Genomic DNA, 16,699 nt, shown 5'->3' on the forward strand with positions numbered 1-16,699 from the left:
ACGATCAACCCTTCAGTGAAAGTTTGTTACATGAATAATTTACAACTAATAAGTGAATTCTGACTACCTATTGACTTATAACGAATTGTTTTTTTTATGTGTGTGTTTTCAGTACGGTGTCTTTGTGCTGTGCGACTTTGTTTCACCTCAACCTGTTGCCAAACTTGTGATTTTCTCATCATTGTTAGGTCCACTAGTGGTCAAACTTTTGGTTTTCTCGGCATAATTAACTCCACTGGTTGACTTAAGTATTGCAACGTCTACTCAAAATCAATATTGTTTCAATTATGTTAAGTTTAGCTTATGTCTTTAAAGTATTTTCTGACGCGTGTGTGTGTGTGTGTGAGTCTATAGTTAACTTATCTGGCCATGTAGATAATCACATACAATTCTTAGTACTATTACCATGTAAACAAAGGTGAACAAGTGTCTTTTTTCACAGGTAAACATTTTCAATTTTATACGCTAGTTTAGTATATTTTGACAGGTATGCATTTAAATTGTTCAGTACAATTAACTTGACTGTGTTCGTTACATCAGATTTTTTTAGACGGATACTAGATGCTTGTGAACGATGTATTCATGGGCTACATTATTCAAATGTGAATTAATATCATGCGTTTCGGTTTGCAAATGATTTTCGCGTAATATTCATGGAAAATAAACATTATTGCTTTTTTTACATACATTCACTATGTGTGCACAATTTTATAATTTCACATAAGAATATCATACATAAATCTTGTAATTTACATATTTAAGTAATCATGCTATAAAGAGAGTCACTTAGAATTTATAACACACAAATTATGTGAAATATGATAACCATGTGTGGAATGTTTGGGGGTGAATAATACAGCCAGTGTTTCCAGAGATGCTGGGAACGTTTACCATCCCGATGGGTTCCTATATTGTCATGTAACATTTCAACCAATAATTCGAAACTATAGGACAAGACCTGGTACGTTGTAGCAACTGCTACATTGGTCCATTGTTCTCCATCTGTTTTTATCATTATACATTGTCTGTATGCACAGGTTTACCAGAATGCTGCCCATTTTTTATGCCAGAGTGTGTTTTCTCACATGTGTCCTACATAGTTCGTATGGTAAGAAACGTTCATCATTGAATATGAATTAATTAGACAAATGATTGATACCTTTATAAACCATATATGTATTTGTTTTTATTTTCGAACAAATTGCTTAAAACTATGGACAATTTAAAAAAAAATCAATAATAGTTTATGATCTGTTAAGTTAAATACTTACCAAAACGGGCTAACCCGAACAAAGTCTAACGCAAATGAAGCTTTCTAAAGGAATTAAACGAAGCCAAAATACAAACATTAAACGATTTTTAGGCATACATTTATCAGAGATGCTTTTTATTATATTATGTAGTAGACTACTCCAGGACACAATTCCTGTAATATACTGTAGGATGTCTAATTTCAGTCTAAGAGATCACAAATACCGACATCCCTCGACCCTAATTGTTATGTCTGTATTCCACAGGATTAGTCGAAAAGCCAAACGATTTATGCTTCCAGTGTACAGTTGTGTTTGTTCGGATCAAAGTTAATAAGATCTATACTGACGGAAAGAATTACTGCAAAAATAAATCAATTTATAAATAAAACGAATGAAGGCCAGAATGTACATATAAAAACAAATTAGTTGCATATGGCCCATTTTCTCATTAATCACGATTTGTAGAATAGTAGGGTACTAAGCAGTGATTAGTAAGAGTTATTTAGCTATTATTTACACCATTGCAATCCATGTCATTTGCATAGGTTTAGCAGGGGAAGGACCGCTTTGTCTCGCCTGTAATAAGGTTGTCCAACCACGTGACTGTTCTCGTGTGACGCGATGTGGATTTCACGAGGTATAACCTTATTTTAAATAACATATCAAGTTGTTCTAGAAAATTACTGCATTTAGAAATGCAAATTTGTGATAAAAGTTACACATTATGCCTATTTATCACTGGATTGTACAAATTCAATTCCATTTGTTTTCCCCTTACTTGATAAAGTCCTATCATAGCGTTTTGGTCTAACAGTCCGTAGAAAGTGTTGTATACACTCTCTTAATAACTTCACTTTCGGTTTGCCATGATTCCAGTCACACACAACAAAATAAATTTATCATTACTAGAAATTGTATATAATTTGAAAGCGTCGCAGCGACATGTGTCCTAGTTATATACTCAAGATTGAATTCTTGCGATTTCAATTCCTCAGTTTACCTATCTATCTAGTATTCAATTACAGCCAGAATGATATTTATTCTTTCTTCTATTTTTTCTGACATTATTATAAGAATAGTAAGGGGAAATTTTATAACACTGTATGAGACTAATTAAAATATTGGAACTGTTTTAGTCTTCATATAAAGATGAGGCTTATTGCTATCCAGAACATTTCACTGTTAAACGGTTTTGTCATGAAATGTTAAAAACAAACAATCGTTTTACCATCTGAAAACTCATCTGTAAGTGTTGTAGAAAAATGACAGTCAAAAGTAGACCGACCCAGAAAAGTCCTTGTCTAGATTCAAAAGAAAAAGAAAATAGGAATAAGATTGAAAAAACAAAGATAAAGAATTATTTTATATTATATCAATCATTAATTTTGATCTCACAAATTCGTTTTGAACAGACACAATTTTTGATTTTCAGTTTGGAAAATTACTTCTACAAATACTAAAATATCATCCCAAAAAATAGTTTTCCTGTCTTCAAAATTAATAAATAATGTGCTAATAACATATAATATTTCAGAAACAACGGATATATTTTTCAGTACTACTGTTGATCACTATAACTGCTCCAACAATAAGGTTACAAATAACTGAACATATTTTGCATGTTGTCGAACAGTTTCTCATCTCAAATCCATAATTTTGAACAACATGTAGTCGTCGGTGGCTAGTAAACTTTTTTGTCGTCAAACGGAAGGTTTTATTTTAGGTATAACTAAAGAGCAAATAGGAAATAAACCGAAACGCAACGTTATCAAAACTTCGTGTAATTCTATGTTGAAGTGCTATATGTATATCGTCGTCTTAAATATAAAAGAGAAGAAAACAACAGCTTTTTCATGTTCAAAGCGTGTTATATACACTCGATATTGTAACCATTGTGGGTGATAATTCGTGAAGAAGTTCCATATTGTTTCATTTTGTGCTTTCAATGAATAAAAAATTGATTGGAGTTGAATATAATTGATCAGACACTACATTGAATAGAAAACTTAGTCAGGTTTTCTCTTTGACAATATTTCGCTGAACTGTTGGTTTCAGAAATGTTATGTGGAGAGACAGGTTACAGATAATGGATTGAGTTGGTTTGCAGTTGGCTGTAAAGATACCACGGTAAAGATTAAATTCTATTTCAAGATACCATAAATTTTACGTTAACTTTGTTATTCATAATTTGATACTGCATTTACATCTTATGTAAACCAAGGATGACTTATAGTAGATATCATATAGGTAATTTCTTTAAGGTTGAAAACTGCCGGACGTATAATATTTCTTGCTGTATGTTATTCTTTAGCTCACATTCACAATACGTTTCCTTGAAATCAGATATTAAATAGAATGAAAACAAGAAATACTATTATTGACGAAATGTTGCATCTTATTTACAGTTTCATTTAAACGCGATTTGTGTTTATGTGTGATAGGTATGGAATGCCATAGCTGTCCCAGTATTAGATTTTTCATCATGTAATAGTACTTCAATTTCTCATCGTATCACAATACTATATCATTTTTGGTATTTTGTCGGTATATAAGAGTAACAACTGAAAACTTATCTGATCCATAACCAACTCAAGTTCAAAACAAATCTGGCAAAATAGATATTGCACTACCGGAGCAGCTGGTACAGCAACGGTCCTGACTTGGTGCAGGCATTTCAAACGAACGAAATGGTTGGTTAAATATAGGTTTTATAGGCTAAACCTCTCTCATCCATTGTGGCGTGAATATACCGCATGCTATTGTGTCATAATCGGTAAATCAACAGTCACATCAGCACAAAGAGCACTGTACAAAAAACAACCATTAATCATTATTTTAGAAGAAACTAAATATTTTTCATCCAAGGACTGATAACTAAAAAGAATTTGATAAGTGATCTTTTGAGACACATTTCCTGAAACTCCGGATTTAGGTGTCTGTTACGCAAACATTTATGGCACTCGAAGTTTCTGCAGTTCCTTTATTTCGAGCTGTGATGAGTATATTGAAGGTAAACATTCAACAAAAGAAAGGGTGTTAATGGACAATACACCATCAATATATCTATATGTAATGTAAAAGGATCTAGTATCTTCTTTATTTTTTATTCTTTACGAGATTCTGAAGAAATTCAGTCTCGTATGAATATAAAAAAACAAATAGGTTAGGAGAGTAGTTCACTTAGTGCCCATTGGAATGCTAATTTGTTGTTGAAACATAGCTCCTCCAAATGTGACAAATATATCAATGTGGAAATCAAGTCTTTCGCAAACCTGCTTTTCTGTGTAGCACACTTTACCCTTCTACTATGATTTATAAAAAAAAACGTGGATTTGTAACCAAAAACAATCTAATTTTTCGAATCAGAAAAAAAGATTAACAAGTAAGTCTTTTCAAACGATAATTTTAATTTATCAAATGGCAACGTAGTATAAACAATTAAGAAGTCAGACTTTTTCTGAGAACTAACTTCCGAAAAGCTGCAGGATGTAAGGTCTTTAAGTAAATCTTTAGAATTTTTTAAGTATTCATATATGATTAACGTCACTACGAGAGTAAGCGGTATTTCAACTAGCACGCTGTCTATCCTTCACTGCGGACAATGTGATGTATTTCTTTGTAATGTAATAGTAGTTTATCATTTTGTAACGTTGCTTTGTTGTTGTGCGACGAATACTTTACCAACTAGAAAGCAGATTTATTGTTGTTTTTTAATTACAAACCAGTAATAAGAAAAATAAACATGTATTTCTTATGAAATATTTTTTCCACATTGTTAACAAAAACTTTTTTGTATTCTTATAAAGTTAGGATTCATATAATGTTAATCAACCATTCCACTGACTTCACTAATACTAACTGGTATTGTGTCAATTTGGTCATATGATTGCATATAACATACAAGAATACTTTACTGATGACAACTAGCTGATAATAATGCAATGAATTAATCATGTTTGTATATAAAAAAGAAAATACGAATCTAAAATGTAAATTTTGATATGCTTTACACCTATTGCAAGGAGTAACTTTTCAGCAGCAGTATTAGAACCAAATATATCCGACGAACGAATTAGAGAAAGAGTATCATTACATAAAGACAAAGTGCCATTTCTTAAGGAAAACATCGCACCACGCACCATAAGGCAGCTTTGCGTTCCATAGATAAGTGTACTTTCTAAATCTATGACATATTGCTTCAGAAGTGTAATGCAGCTGTTGACATCATGTACCAAGTAAACGACGCAGTGATTCAGAGTGATTATATCACAACGTGCATGACCTGTTGTAACAATGGCGATCTTTGTAACAGGAAAGGGTGTGGCTCTACAGGTGATAGTTTGCATGTATTGAATCACTTATGAGTTTTAAGTTTTAAAGTGCTTGTGACAATTTAATATGACATTAAAAATGAAAGAGACTCCAAATATAGGATTCACATGAACCGTCGATAATTGAAAAAAAAACTAGTAACATGTTACAATTAGGTCGCCTTCTTATTAACATGTGATAAAAAACTGAAGAGAGTATGTCGTCCGTAAAATTCTGTTATTCACCTTTTTGTTTTAATGAGTACGTCATTATTAACTGTATTTTTAAATATTTACAGACAGACCGTTATCAGAAGGAATACTTTGTTACAACTGTCCACAGCAGTCGGGTCCTGACCTTTGTGACGATATTACTTTGTGTGGACAAGACTATGTAACTTGTTTACTGCATTATGATATAAAACCATTACCTATTAACCATAACCGACTGAAACAAAGACCTTTTTTAATCCAACAATCTTTAAAAAAATTGTTCGCGCTTTCTCCAGTATACTGTAAGATTCTGTAAATGACGCATAATTATTTGATATTTTACGTTAGTGCTATGTTTGGGTTTGATGGAAAAGTAACCAAGGGAAAGTATGAACAATTAAACGTTTGTATTTTTTGTCTCAAAGTTAGTTTTTTTTTATGAAGGATAGGGATAAATTACCAAGTAAACTTCAAAATAGATGGAGGCGTTTTATACAATATGCGGAGACATTCCTCAGTACAATATGTTATCAGTCTGATGTTCAGGAGTACTCGAAATAAAGTGTATGAGGGTGTATTCTCTAGGTTTGACATGCTTGATTGTACCTTTAAGTCCAAAGGCGAATCATCTACGAAAATTTGTAATCCAAACTAATTAAGTGATGCGATGTTGGATTTAACCCATGAAAGTGATGATAAGCATTTGTTTTGTCTTCCGAATACACTGGTTTTCATGCCTTAGAAACAGTTGGTTAAGTTGACCACCAACGCAAAAATGGATGACAAATTCTAAGCGTTTACACATGAATGGATGAACATTATGATATTTTTATACAAGCACAGCCCTTCCAGCACAATTGTTCAATTAGAGGTAGATCAAGAACATGTACATTTAAAACAGCAACAAATCCGCGATTGTAGACAAACTAGTGTAATACTGGAATTACTCATTTAATTGTATAGACACATATAAGAACCACTGATGTCAAGAAGACGTTGAGCAATCAGTGCCTTATGAAAACAAGATTTTCAATTGTTTCTTTTAAATTCTTAATAGAATAGCACAATGTAGTGTAAAGTCAGAACAGTTACTTCTCTTTATACTGTTTATTTTTCGAACGAAAAATGTAGTCACCAACTTCCTTTTACGATAACGGGTAAAATGTTTCATTACTAATTTCAGTATAATAATTTCTGTTTTGTACTTATTCAAAAGCATAATACATAATTTAATTTAATTTTACAAACTACATCGTCTACAGAAAGTTAAAACGAACAATTGTCGACAGTCGAAATAAAATGTACGCACAGCTTTCTGACCACTGTGAGTGTTTTGTTTGTTTACTAATTGTTTTTCCTCAGAATTTATTGTAGGTTAAAAATTTCATATTCAGTAACTGATTTTTTTTTACTGTTTTATAGACATGTTTCATTGAAACTTTACACATGGGTAGCGATACTTTATTTTCAACGAGCTGCAAGTCAAAACAAGTAAGTATGACTTTGGTCATAGGCACATTATAACAATTACAGCGTATAAAAAGTATCATCTTTTATCTATTCCGAAAATGAATCTATAGTTTGATATTTTTGTCATGTCCAAAGACTTATGTAATGTGTTGTTTAATTTCAGTCATGTAGCACCAAATTGAAGGAATGTTGTAGTTCTGAATTATGCAATAACAAACTTGTTTTGAACGGAACGTATCAGAATGTGTCTGCACTCACGACCAACCTTCCAGCTGAAATATCTGTTGAAACAACGACATCAAGTGGAGACAGTAAGTGGAAAGTCTGTTACCTTTCAAGAAAAGAGTTCTTCTGCACCATGAAGATAATAATATACTAAAAAATGCCATTACAAGTTCCACAAAAATCTTTTTGGGCAACACAAACCCAAATCCTTTATATTACCTCTTTCAGATATACACTGTCCATACCATTGGCTGTATTTCGAGGAGTCAAAGTATTGCTACCTTGAAACAGAGAGCGAAATGACATTGTCTGACGCTAGGGTAATTTCTCTAAGATTGAAAGTAGTTATTTTGATTATATTTTTTAAGTAGTTCATTCTAATGCCACTGATAAGAGGATATACCTTGAACAGCATACCGAAATTAACAATATCTATATAACTGGTGTTTTTGAATTTAGAAACCACTGCTAGTGAACCGTAGGTCCTTGAGGGTACTGTATTCATCAACCCCACGAACTATATATCATATATCATTTAGCAGAATTTGGCACATAGAACAAAATTCAAAGCCCCTTAAGACACTATTTAAATAATTATGGTTTTGAGTGCTTCTTGTATACTTTTTGACTTTTGAATTTTGGAAATACCGAAATTTTTGATATTTATATGATTGGTATCTTTGAACGTTTACCATGATTAACAAAACTTTATTAGAACATTTTACACTTAAGTTGATATCGAAATTTCTCGCACATATTGAAAGTTTATCGTGACCCTGCTTGTGTAAATTATTTGTTCAGCCGAAAAATATGCTTGCAGACAACTTGTGGAAAATACGGCCTTCATCTACCCATAATAGAAACCATGAAGGAGCAAGATTATCTTAAGAGTGTACTTGAACCAAAACAGATCACTAGTAAGTAAGAACTAGCTGATAAAATCAGAAATGTTACCACATAGTAAAACTAATACATTGATTGTATTGAAGATAAACAATTAAAGTAAAAAATAAATGAATGCTTACACACAATGTTCTTGCAATGTTTTTTTTTGTTTTATGTTTTTGTTTATTGTTTTTGTTTTTGTTCATAAAAATAATATATGTTGTGAAGTGGTCCCTATTTTGAAGGACACCTTGTCTTTATGGTTGGAATTGACAGTTTTCAATACGTTTTGCCCCTTACGAAGTCTGAAAATTTTGGCTCATATTCTTTTAATCTTTTTACGTTTTATTTATATTTTATTTGTATTTAGTTTTTAAATGTGGCTACTGTTCACTTATACATGATTTGTTATATAGTTTGGCTTGATGGTACAGATGAAAACTCTGAGGGTAAATGGATGTGGTTTACCAACAAACAACCAATTACGTATTTTAACTGGAGTCCTGGTCAACCGGATCATTTCTTTGGAGGGCACAGCGAAAATTGCATGGAGTATGGCTTTTCATACAACATGCAGTGGAATGACGCACAATGTCACAATAACAGCAAACGACATAAAGTCATGTGTGAAACTGGGTATGTGTATATAACCGGATGTTCAAGTGTCCACTTAAACAGTAAACAGATAACTTGACACAAATGACCTAACAGATGTTTTGTTCCATTTTTTCTTTGTCAATATATTCAAAATACTCAAAAAAAAACCCCTAAAAATTAGGTTATGCAGATATCAGTTCATTTGAATTAAAATGGTTCCGTTATACCCTTAATCTTTTTTACAATATCTAAGGGGAGACACTGCACGTTTGAAATTTTCGTCGGTACTGTAGATTCGATTACTTTTACTTGTCATTTATAAATTAAAACATTTTTAGATTGACAAGTATAGAAGAATTGGTAGGAAAGTCTGTTAATATTTGAGTATTTGCTTCCAGAATTTAATGTAAAATACATTTACTCTTCCTCATTGAGCCAACTTAATCATTGAGTTTTTTAACAGGATACAGCGACATATTCCACGTGAGTTTCATATATCGTTTATTTATATTATAACAATCGTAGTGGAAATGTTTTCAGAAGATAAAAATATCATTTAATTAATACGTAAGTCTTTTAATATGACATGATCGAATATGATTGAACATCTAACATTGTTCGTTCTACACTTTGTTGTCTATTGAAATATAATTTTTCAATCGTAAAGATTGCTTAAAATTCAGTTTTATCTATTTCAAGTACTAAACTTGCAAATTGGTCATTTAGACAGCTAATTAAAGTAAACAAACAAAATAAACAAACAATTAACAACAGACAATAAACAACGCCCCCATCCCCCCCAAAAATAATGATGAAACATTTTTTTAACAAGCGTTCTAGGTGTCAAAATCACTTTCACAAATATACTTCTGTTGACATCTGCTCATTTTCAACTTTTTGAAGACAATGCATTTTGTAGAATTTAATATTTCAATGGAAAAAGCAAAATCTTGTCAAATCTTAACAAATACACATTTGTTACTAAATTTTTCAGTCGAGAAAAGTCTGTATATGTATAGAAATAACTATTTATATTTTAACTTAGGTTTTGAAGCTCTCTAAAGCTCACGTATGATTTTTCATATTAAATATTTCTAATTAATATTTCTAATTAAGAGAAAGAGAAATATTTAAAGCTGCATTATCTGTCATTTTCGTAATTTTTTTGTTTCTGTTTAAATATGCCTTTGAATTATTTCTACTCAATTGTACTTTTCCGATGTAATTTTATTTGATATCCACAAATAAAATGCATTAAATACATGAAATAGGTGTCGATACATTTATTGTATTGCAAGACAAAAAGTCGACCTAGATGAATTCGTATGCATATAACTTCTGGTGACCTTATTCTGCGCATTTGCTGTAAGGTTCGATTCTTTAAAAAAATCTGATTGCAAAGCGAAAGTGGTTAATCAACGGCAAGGAAGACCGACGGACTCAAGCCGTGAAAGAAAAAAAGTCGATTAAAACGCAAAGATCCTTTTGTAATTTACGTATTGTGATATAATGTGACCCAAATATGGTCAGTAAATGTCATTATTTTACTTGAAAACTAAGAAATAGATGAAATGAAATGTAAACAAGACACGTGGTTACCTGTGTGTCCTTTATTGTCATTTTTTCACCAAGGTGAAAGTTTTTTTAATCCAAGTGATTATCCTGTCGGCAATCTAAATAACCTGCGTAGCAGCAGGCTATTTTCAAGTGTGCACCTCGGCCATTGAGGTAATTTCAAATAAACCATAAAAAATATAAGTCATTTCCTGTAACTTAATTCTTGTATCAGAATTCAACATGTTGATGACGTCACAGTCATATGCACAATTTGGTCTATGAGATGATGAACATTTTTTTTATCTAATCAGATAGCGTGTTAATTCTGAAATCAAATTACATCGATATGAACATTAACTAAGGTTGTTTTCTTTTTTAAAATTCCTGATTTATTATTTACAATGGGAATGGAATGTTTTTCCTTTAACGCCTGTCTAGTGAGAAGTTCCATGATTCTAACAGTACCTCATTTGACTGAAAATATTTTTTAGATTATATTTAAGTAACAGCGCGAAAACATTTGTAACTTGAACATTAAAAATACAATATTCTGTAGACTGTCCTACTGGATGGAAACATAGAGACAACTATATGTATTGTGTGATGGATTTCACAGATAGCTGGTATGAAGCAGATGTATGTACTATCGTCTTCTCAAAGATGAATACCTATTGCAATAAAACGCATAATGAATCAATCATTAAAATAAAACAAACACAAATAAAGCTTTCGAATCCACAACTGTGCTCTTTTTCCATTCTGAAATTGTATAAAAGTTATGATTGGACATCAATAACACATAACAGATAAATATGAAATACACTGATATCAAACCTCAGGCCTACGACATGTTTTACAATGTACAAGTAGTGAATATTGAAGGTGGTTTGTTACTATAAGTTGAAAGTAATGATTATACAGTCTTTAAAAAACTTCCCTCCAAGAGACGTATTCAAAAATAACTCCTTTGCTATGCACTGCTTTCAGAAAATATGCTCTTCTATGTCTGCTCATCTTCCTGTTGCTGATACACCCGAATCATTTCAAAGAATTGGAGACGCTTCTGGAAGAAGAACAAATAGTAATCTTTAATATGATAGGGAAAACGAACATTCTTTAAATTAGATCATTGTTAAATTAGGCCTTTGTACTTATTTACTATTTCAACAACATTTTTTTTTACTTATTTTTTTTTTTTTTAATTTTATTTGTTTTTCAGTCAGGCTTTTACATCATTCCCTCCATCACCACCTGACAAGGGTGTATTAGGGATTTGCATTGAAAAACACAGAAATTGGAAGCATGACTACACTTGTTATGAAATATAATAAGTGTTGTGTGTGTCTGTTTTCCATGTCTGGTCGTTTTCCCTGGATTACATTCTTTTGATTACCGCTATAACCTTGGTTCCCTTGATTACTCTTATCACTTAAAAGTACCATATGGATAGAAAATAGATTATCGGCTATCATTCACTCTATTATGATCAAATATAAAAGGTTCTTTTCAGCGCCTTTGCTATGTTCATACACTTGTACAAAAACATTAGTAAACTTAAAATTTAATAAATATTAACAATGCTTACAAAATAAACTAGATGTATAATTCACACTCAATCGACTTAAGCAATAATCAATACTTAGTAATATAAAATACGGCATTTATAAACATACCAAATTTAAATGACTAAATATAAAATGATATAATAGAATAAAGTTATTTTTAGTAATATTATATCGAAAATGAAAATTACATATCTGAAAAAAGACTACTCATACAATGTATCAACAAAATAAGTTAAAATATGTAAATCGATGACAGACATTTCTGGATATATTCTTGGCGAATTTTAGTCTGAAAACATTATAAGATTTTACATTTTTTTCATATTTCTTTTTTTTTCTAAATCCTATATTATATGATCATAATCATTATTCTTATTATATATCTTTGTAGTCTGGTTAGATGGCTCGGAGGAAAATCATTTAAATGACTGGCGATGGCAATCAACTGGAAAAAAGTTTACGTATGTGTAATTAATTCCGTTGTCCAATAATCATAGTTAATCTTATTGTTATAGAGGACGAAGTCCTTCTACTGGTAATCAATAAAATCATAGAAGCACAACTGAGAGCCTGATTTAATTCTGTCAGGAATTTATAAATATCCCGAACATTTAACTTGTTCACCTAAATAGGTAACATTAGTACGTGTAGTAATATTTTTGTTTGCAACCAGCTATACGGATAAAGGATTATACTATTTTCGTATCTTTTACAAAAACGAAATGTTTATAACTCCAACCTCAAAGTTTTATAAAATTATGAAAACATATCTTAATGAAGGAAAACTATAAAATGCATGATTATTTTTTAAATATCAATATATCTTACTTCGACTTTCCAGTTTACACCTGCCTCATATTGATTATATCATACACAGCGCAGTATCAAATATTAATCATAAGCAAACAACCACATCATTTGTTTTATGTTTTAAGTTCAGCTCTGCCTTAAAATCAGCAAGTATTTATGATTCATGCATATCATTATCCAAAATATGTTGATTAGAAATCCTTCCGTTGGTCTCATTCGACAATAAGAGCGCAAATGATAGTTGATCACTGGAGATCTTAGCATATAAAGTTTGGCTACAATCTACTGTGAAATTAACGGGAAAATTTTCCGCTAGAATTGTTACACTATAACCAGTAAAAAATTATTTCACATTAAATAGAAGATCAAAGGAAATAAACAAAGAAGGAATGTGTATGACAAATTTCATTGATTATCTTGAGATATGATTAATCAACCCCTGTCTGAGTGAACTTAACAGACCCATACTTAAACACTTAAAAATTGAGAACGTTGCAAACATTTGATGTTCCCTTGCCTATTTATATGCTTGTAAACGTAATAAAACATATTCTCTGACATTATGCTTTAACCTATATATTCAGTTAAAAAGCCAAAACTAAAACAACAAGTGTTAATAATTCGGATTATCATGTCAATGTTCTATGTTTTGAATGCTTCAAATTTATAATTGTTAAACAAAAGATGAAAATAATAAGCAACCTTTCTTAAATACCCTTGGAAAAGAAATTAGTGACACATAATATTAGAAATGATGCACAAAATGAAAACTAACATGTATAACAAATGTCATCAGCAAACTGTAGTTCACATAATGATATTTTTATGATCGAATATATGGCGCTACAACAAAGTGTAATGCTATAGTACAGTATGATATTTCTTTATTCTTTAAGACGAATTATTAATGTTCATAGATTTACTAGTTGGTCACAGGGCGAACCAAACCATTTTGGGGACAACGAACACTGTGTTGAGGTCGTAGAAAGGACTAATTGGCACTGGAATGATGCACCGTGTGATGCCAAAGGCCGCGTGAACAAACTCGTCTGTGAACGGTTTGAAGTGACAAGTGAAGTCATTGTTGGATGAGTGAAATATTCGAACTTTATGAAAAACAGTATTTTATATATTTTTGTCGTGTGAGAAAAAAAAGAGAGAAGAAATAGGTCAACATTCACTAGTATTGCATAAGTACCTGATATGAAATGTATTAGTTTTAACAATATAGTGGCTGATCAATAAAAGGCTGGTGATGTACATTTTTGTTTCGTTTTTTTATTTGTTTCTTCTTCTTCTTCGGGGATTTGGTACATGGCATCTACCCCAAAGAACTTGAGATAAAGGATACTACATACACTGTGACCTACACTTAGAGATCGATGGTAAAGGAAAACTATTGAGCAACTATACCGCTAACGCGATGACTTTTCATTTCGTATTATCAGCTTTCCTTTCATCTGTGGCAAAATTCCTTCAGCACCTGTGTATGAAGGAGTAATCAAGGGAACCAAGGTTATAGCGGTAATCAAAAGAATGTAATCCAGGGGCAAAGACCAGACATGGAAAACAGACATACACAACAAAGAACATAAAGTAACTAAAATCATACATACAAAGTAACAAAAGCAAATGAGCGACTCGGACTCCACTAAAAACTGGGAGCATGGACCAGGTGCACCGGTAGGGTAAGCGTCCTCTGCTTTTCTAGAAACACCCGCCGAGTTGCTCATAAAAAGTCAAGTCCGGGGTAGACAAACGAGGAAAGGAAAACGATGACCCGTTGAATAAATCAGTTTTCATGGTGCAGATGGATACACCATAACGATCCACGAGTTCATGATGACGACCATAAAACCTCTGTAGTGATGACTTCAATCTTGTAGCAACATAACCCTGTTCCAGAAGCCTATTTGTTAGAGTTCTGGCGCGATACAAAAAGTCTGTGTAGTTTCGGCAAGCTCTAGCATAACGTATGAGTTGTGATATGAATACTCCATAAGCAGGTGTTGAAAGTGCTGTTGCCACAGATGAAAGGAAAGTTGACAATTCTGAATGAAAAGTCATCACGTTTGTCGTAAAGTTTGGTCAATAGTTTTCCTTTACCATCGATTTCTAAGTATAGGCCAAGATATTAGGCTGATATTACAGTGTCTGTAGTATCCTTTATCTCAAGTTCTTTTGGGTAGATGCGATGTATCAAATCCCCGAAATTTTGGATTGTTTAAAGATAATACGTCATCTATATTATTTTGGTTATTTTATGTTTTTGTTGTGTATGTCTATTTTCCATCTCTGGTCTTTGTCCCTGAATTACATTCTTTTGATTTCCGCTAGAATCTTGGTTCCCTTGGTTGCTCCTTCATAAAATGCACGAGATAGCTGACATAGGACGTAGAACTACTATGTTTTATGAGGAACTTAATGATAGAAAAATACCCTAATTTGCCTCAGAAGTAAAGGCATTTAGCCATCACCTTTACCCCAGTCAATATTACTTGTCATCAGCTTTACCCAAGTCATTATTACTTCTTTTTGTTTAGTTTTCTTATTTATAAAAATGTAGTTGTAGTCTTTTATTAACGTTCAAACCCCAAAATATGTTGTACATGAAGTGTAAAAATCTCATTCGAAATTCCGAATGATTTTCTTGCTTTACCGATATTTCATTGATATTAACATCAATGCCGCGATTTTGTTGTCATGAATATGGTAATGGAAGGATTAACTAATTTGTCTTCTGATAGAACTATCCTACACTTACATTGATTTCATATTAGTTTAAGCGTTTTTTATCAAGCCAATTTCATGAAAAGCATAAGTTGACAAAACTTCACCGAACTTGTTTTATTTTCAAACAGAACCCACTTTTATTTTTCCTAAACTAAGTAAGCGTGTGATGATTTGTTTTAAAAAAAGAATTAAATATCTTAATAAAGAATTTTCATCTACGTTTGTAAAAAAAGACATTTAAGAAAAGGCGTTTTGGGAAATTGCTAAAAGGTGAAAAAGTATGAATTTCAGAAATCCTTTATTTAATTGTGATGTCAAGTTTAATGATCGGATTACGATTTGAACGTTTTACCTCTCATCATTAATGGCCAATGTTTTATTTCGTTGTTAGGTGCAAGATTTTTTTTTTCAATGTAATTAATTTTGTATTTAAACGGCCTAGTTGTATCATGTTTCTTTCTGTGTTTTGGGATATTTTTTCCTCTTTTGAAATATATATCAAATAGCCATGAACTAAGATACGAATGTTCCTGTTAATTACAAAACCTCTAAATAAACAAATGTTCTGTTATAAACAAGCTAGATCCAATAAGAGAAAATACGACAAACAATCTGACGTATAATCGTAATTTAGATGGAATTTATTTTATGTCTTTAAGTTCGGAAAGAAATGCGAGTGACCAATTCCATACCAACTAATGTATACGTTTCTTTCACGACTTTTGATTCCGACAACTTAGTTTCTGCAATTCCAGGATTGCCACGGATCGAACAGATGCCTGATTATTATTCAAATTAACCAATCAAAATACATACAATACTTAAAATATGTCAAATGCTTTATCCTCAAAGATTCTCTTGTCACTCCTTGGATAATTTAGGGTTATAGAGTAGCAAAGTAATCGGGAATTTATTTCTAATAATTGTTCACAAATTCGGGGCATTCAAATGCAATACAACGATGTCGTGGCTTCGTTCTTTCCTAAGATCTCTTTAAGCGACTCAGAATACACCTTCTCCTTACAGTAAAAGGGATATATGTACAAAAAACATATTTGGCACGTTTCTTCTTTTCTGTTCA

The 16,699-nt window shown here is 31.7% G+C and overlaps 1 protein-coding gene across 2 annotated transcripts; it reads left to right on the forward strand.

The window, feature by feature from the left end:
• The first annotated feature begins 16 nt into the window (after positions 1-16).
• LOC148606837 (secretory phospholipase A2 receptor-like) lies at positions 17-14,145 on the forward strand. Of its 2 annotated transcripts, none has more exons than XM_088547135.1 (16): positions 17-442; positions 1,038-1,108; positions 1,799-1,890; positions 3,309-3,380; positions 5,456-5,585; positions 5,863-5,957; positions 7,199-7,267; positions 7,410-7,557; positions 7,700-7,791; positions 8,292-8,388; positions 8,773-8,992; positions 9,417-9,436; positions 11,067-11,146; positions 11,498-11,591; positions 12,467-12,536; positions 13,803-14,145. In XM_088547135.1, exons 2-16 carry the CDS (start codon positions 1,048-1,050, stop codon positions 13,975-13,977), a joined length of 1,515 nt encoding a protein of 504 aa, XP_088403261.1. In that variant the 5' UTR covers positions 17-442; positions 1,038-1,047; the 3' UTR covers positions 13,978-14,145. The 2 variants fall into 2 exon arrangements, with proteins under 2 accessions (XP_088403261.1, XP_088403262.1); XM_088547136.1 differs by lacking the exon at positions 17-442 and adding an exon at positions 467-487.
• The last annotated feature ends 2,554 nt before the right edge of the window (positions 14,146-16,699 follow it).

This window comes from Perna viridis, chromosome 9 (assembly GCF_037379345.1).
Source record: "Perna viridis isolate PV_CMFRI_1.1 ecotype Kerala chromosome 9, ASM3737934v1, whole genome shotgun sequence".
NCBI lineage: Eukaryota > Metazoa > Mollusca > Bivalvia > Mytilida > Mytilidae > Perna > Perna viridis.